The sequence below is a fragment of the Solanum stenotomum genome, chromosome 2, assembly GCF_019186545.1.
Source record: "Solanum stenotomum isolate F172 chromosome 2, ASM1918654v1, whole genome shotgun sequence".
Lineage (NCBI taxonomy): Eukaryota > Viridiplantae > Streptophyta > Magnoliopsida > Solanales > Solanaceae > Solanum > Solanum stenotomum.
This window is the reverse complement of record NC_064283.1, coordinates 34,787,960-34,792,001: the sequence shown is the minus strand read 5'-3', so window position 1 is coordinate 34,792,001 and position 4,042 is coordinate 34,787,960. Positions and strand designations below refer to the sequence as shown.

Here is a 4,042-nt window from a genome sequence, read left to right as displayed (position 1 = left end):
GGTAATTCCTCTCGTGTGCCTTCAGCTGTCTAGAGGCATAGGCTACAACCTTACCCTTCTGCATCAAAACACCTCCAAGTCCAACACCCGAAGCGTCACAATAAACAGTAAATCCAACACCCTCCTCTGGCAAAGTCAAGACAGGTGCTGAAGTCAATAGGGATTTGAGCCTTTAGAAGCTCGCCTCACACTCGGGTGACCAATGAAAAGGAACCGTCTGCTGAGTCAATCTGCTCAACGGCGCAGCTATAGTAGAGAATCCCTGAACAAAACGCCGATAGTAACCCGCCAAGCCAACAAAACTCCGAATCTCGGTAGGTGATGTAGGTCTAGTCCAACCCTGAACCGCCTCAATCTTGGCCGGATCAACCCTAACTCCATCCTTAGACACCACATGCCCTAGGAAAGCCACTGACTCAAGCCAAAACTCACACTTAGACAATTTGGCATACAACTTCTCATCTCTCAACTTCTGTAGCACGGCCCTCAAATGACAAACATGATCCGCCTCGGTCTTGGAATATACCAAGATGTCATCAATAAACACAATCACGAAGGAATCCAAGTATGGGCGAAACACTCCATTCATCAACTCCATGAACGTCGCAGGGGCATTGGTGAGCCCAAATGACATCACCAAAAACTCATAATGACCATATCGTGTGCGAAAAGCTGTCTTCGCCACATCTGAAGGCTTAATCCTCAACTGATGATACCCAGATCTCAAGTCGATCTTAGAGAACAAGGCTGCCCCCTGAAGCTGATCAAACAAGTCATCAATACGGGGAAGGGGATACTTGTTCTTCACCGTTACCTTGTTCAACTGTCTATAGTCAATACACATCCTCATCGACCCATCTTTCTTCTTCACAAATAAGACCGGTGCACCCCAAGGCGACACACTAGGGCGTATGAATCCTTTACTCAATAAGTCCTGAATCTGATCCTTCAACTCCTTCAACTCAGCTGGAGCCATACGATAAGGTGGAATAGATATGGGCTTGGTGCCCGGCTCCAAGTCAATAGAGAAGTCAATATCACGAACAGGAGGAACACCAGGTAGATCCTCGGGAAACACATCAGGGAACTCCTGAACCACCGGAATAGACTCCATGGCCGGTGACTCAGCTCCAACATCCCGAATAAAGGCCAAATAAGATAAACAACCCCGGTCAATCATCCTCTGAGCCCGAATATGAGATATGACCCTGTTGGGATACGAACCACTAGTCCCTCTCCACTCCACTCTAGGAATACCCGGAATAGCTAAGGTGACAGTCTTAGCATAACAATCAAGAAGCGCATGATAGGGGGAAAGCCAGTCCATACCCAATATGACATCAAAGTCTAACATATCAAGAAGAATCATATCCACCCAAGTCTCATACCCCGATAAGACAACAAGACAAGATCGATACACTCGATTCACCACTAAGGGTTCACCTACGGGTGTAGAGACTCTAATAGGCACAGACATACGATCACAAGTCAACTCAAGGCCGGAAGCAAAATATGTAGACACATATGAGAATGTAGAACCAGGATCAAATAACACGGAAGCAGGCCGATGACAAACTGAGACGATACCTGTGATAACTGCATCAGAAGCCTCAGCCTCGGGCCTCCCAGGAAAAGCATAACATTGGGCACCTCTGCCCCCACTCTGTGAACCTGAGGCGCCACTAGCACCTCTACCCGAAGCTCGTCCGCCTCTACCAGATGCCGGTCCCCGACCCCGACCTCTAGCCGGAGGTGCTGAATCTCTCTCTGGGACCGCGGAGATAGTACGGTGTGGTCCAGACTGAGTCTGATGTGGACACTGACGAATCAAGTGGCCTGGATCACCGCAACCATAACAAGACCTCGGTGTGGATCCTGACTGTGAAGAACCCGAAGTAATGTTATAACCACCTCGACCCGAACCTGGAGGACCCCGAGCTGCTGGCCCACCCTCGATAGCTGGTAATGAAGCATGTACTGGCCTCTGACGCAGGAAGGACCCGCCTCCCCTGTGTGGGCCCCTACCTCCTGACGAGGTACCCGAATACTGACCACCTGTACGGACCCTCTTGGGCCCACCAAAATCATCCCGCTCAAGCAACTCGGCCTCTCTGGCTGCACTCACTATAGTCTGGAAGGAAGCACCCTCTCGAGATGATCTAAACACATAACTACGGATAGTGGGAGTCAAACCCCTGACAAATCTGCGAATTCGCTCAGGCTCACCTGAAATCAAAGCAGAGGCATGTCTCGACAACTGACAGAATCGAGCCTTGTAATCTGCGACTGACATGCTACCCTGCACCAAACTCTCAAACCTCATACGGCTCTCCTCCTGTACACTCCAAGGGATGAAACGACCTTCGAAGGCACTAGCAAACTCACTCCACTCCATGGGAGGAGATCCCACTGGTCTCGAACTCATGAAGGTTCTCAGCCACTCTCTAACGACACCGCGTAACTGAAGGGACACAAATCGGACGCCCCTCTCATCTAACATGCGTACCGCCGCCAACATCTCTCGACTCAAGGTCAAAAACTCGTGAGCATCATCAGTCTTAGCACCATGAAACTGAGGTGGTTTCATTTTCTGAAACCGCTCATAGCAGACCTGGTCATCATCTGCCAAGGCCACCTCAAGGGCTACCGGTACACCTACAACCGGTGCTGGAACCTGTGGTGGCTGAACCACCGGCTCTGGAACCACTGGAATCTGATGCTGATAACCAGGGGCCTGTGCCCCTACCCAATCTTGTAACCCCACCGGTAGACCTGCTGCACCCTGAGCAAGACGCTCCAATAACCCAAATATCCTGTCGAGTCTGTCATCATGAACTGGGGGTGCATGGCCCGCAGGAGCCTGCTCTGCAGCTACTCCAATCTGTGGCTCAGGTGAATGTTCTCTACCTCGGCCTCGGGTAGGTGCCGCTTCTCTGGCACGGCCTCGACCACGTCCTTGGCCTCTAGCCCGACCTCTACCCCTAGCTGGGGCCTCAACTCTGACCTCGGGGGCTGCCTCTCCCCTAAATCTGGAAGCTCTAGCCCTCGGCATCTGCCAAAAACAACATGCGATACTCAGCACCCACGATAACAACCTCGCACGATAAGAATGGAATAAAAAAAGAAGTCTTTCCTAACAGTTTTCATAGCCTCTCGAAGATAAGTACAGACGTCTCCGTACCGATCCTCAAGACTCTACTAATACTTGGTTTGTACATGTGAGACCTTCGAACCTGGGCTCTGATACCATTTTTGTCACACCCCAAAATTGGATGTGATGGCACGTGCCCAAACTCCACCGGACACGTAAGCCTAACACCCAAAAACCCGACGATGCGGAATTAATAAAACAAGAATAAGATAGAAAGATAAGCGGAACTCTTTAAATAAACTCAACATAACCCCAGAATTGGTTGTCACATGTACAAACCTCTAATACGGAATCTGAATAAAATATACAAGTCTCATAGTAAAGTTCTAGAATAGAACAGAACAATAAATATAGATAACTTGAGGGCACGTCTGGAATGAACCGCTACCTCTCAAGTAAGTCTGGAAGCTCTAATCTAAAGATGAGTAATAAGCCGGATCTGATAGAGCTGTCAACCTACACAACTGTGTAGAAGCAAGGGTGAGTACCAAAAGCAACAGGTACTCGCAAGTAACACTAAACTAAGCTAAACTAGCAGCTACAAACAACTCCTTTCAATCCCAACCGAACCACCAAAACTTCATTCTAACAGCGAACCAACAACCTATACTACACAATTCATAATCAACAGATATATCCAAAAGTGTCTCAACATCAACCTCATATCCTCATGTAAGAGCAAATAGATCATATATCACATGAAGAGGGGCAAATAGGTAAAGTCCACACACCACAGACAAAGATGAAGTCAAATGCGATGCAAATGTAATAATGATGTCATGTAGTCGTGATGCATGTCTGTCCTAAGATACACATCTGTTGACGTAATCAGACCCGCTGAATACTCAAATCAGAACCCATGGGGGCCACACATGGACCATGTATCACCGC

General features: G+C 48.7%; 1 protein-coding gene across 1 annotated transcript; it reads right to left on the bottom strand.

The window, feature by feature from the left end:
* Positions 1 to 172: 172 nt before the first annotated feature.
* On the bottom strand, positions 173 to 3,052 carry LOC125855932 (uncharacterized). The gene has a single exon (XM_049535577.1). The coding sequence runs from the start codon at positions 3,050 to 3,052 to the stop codon at positions 173 to 175; it is 2,880 nt and encodes a 959-aa protein (XP_049391534.1).
* Positions 3,053 to 4,042: the final 990 nt, after the last annotated feature.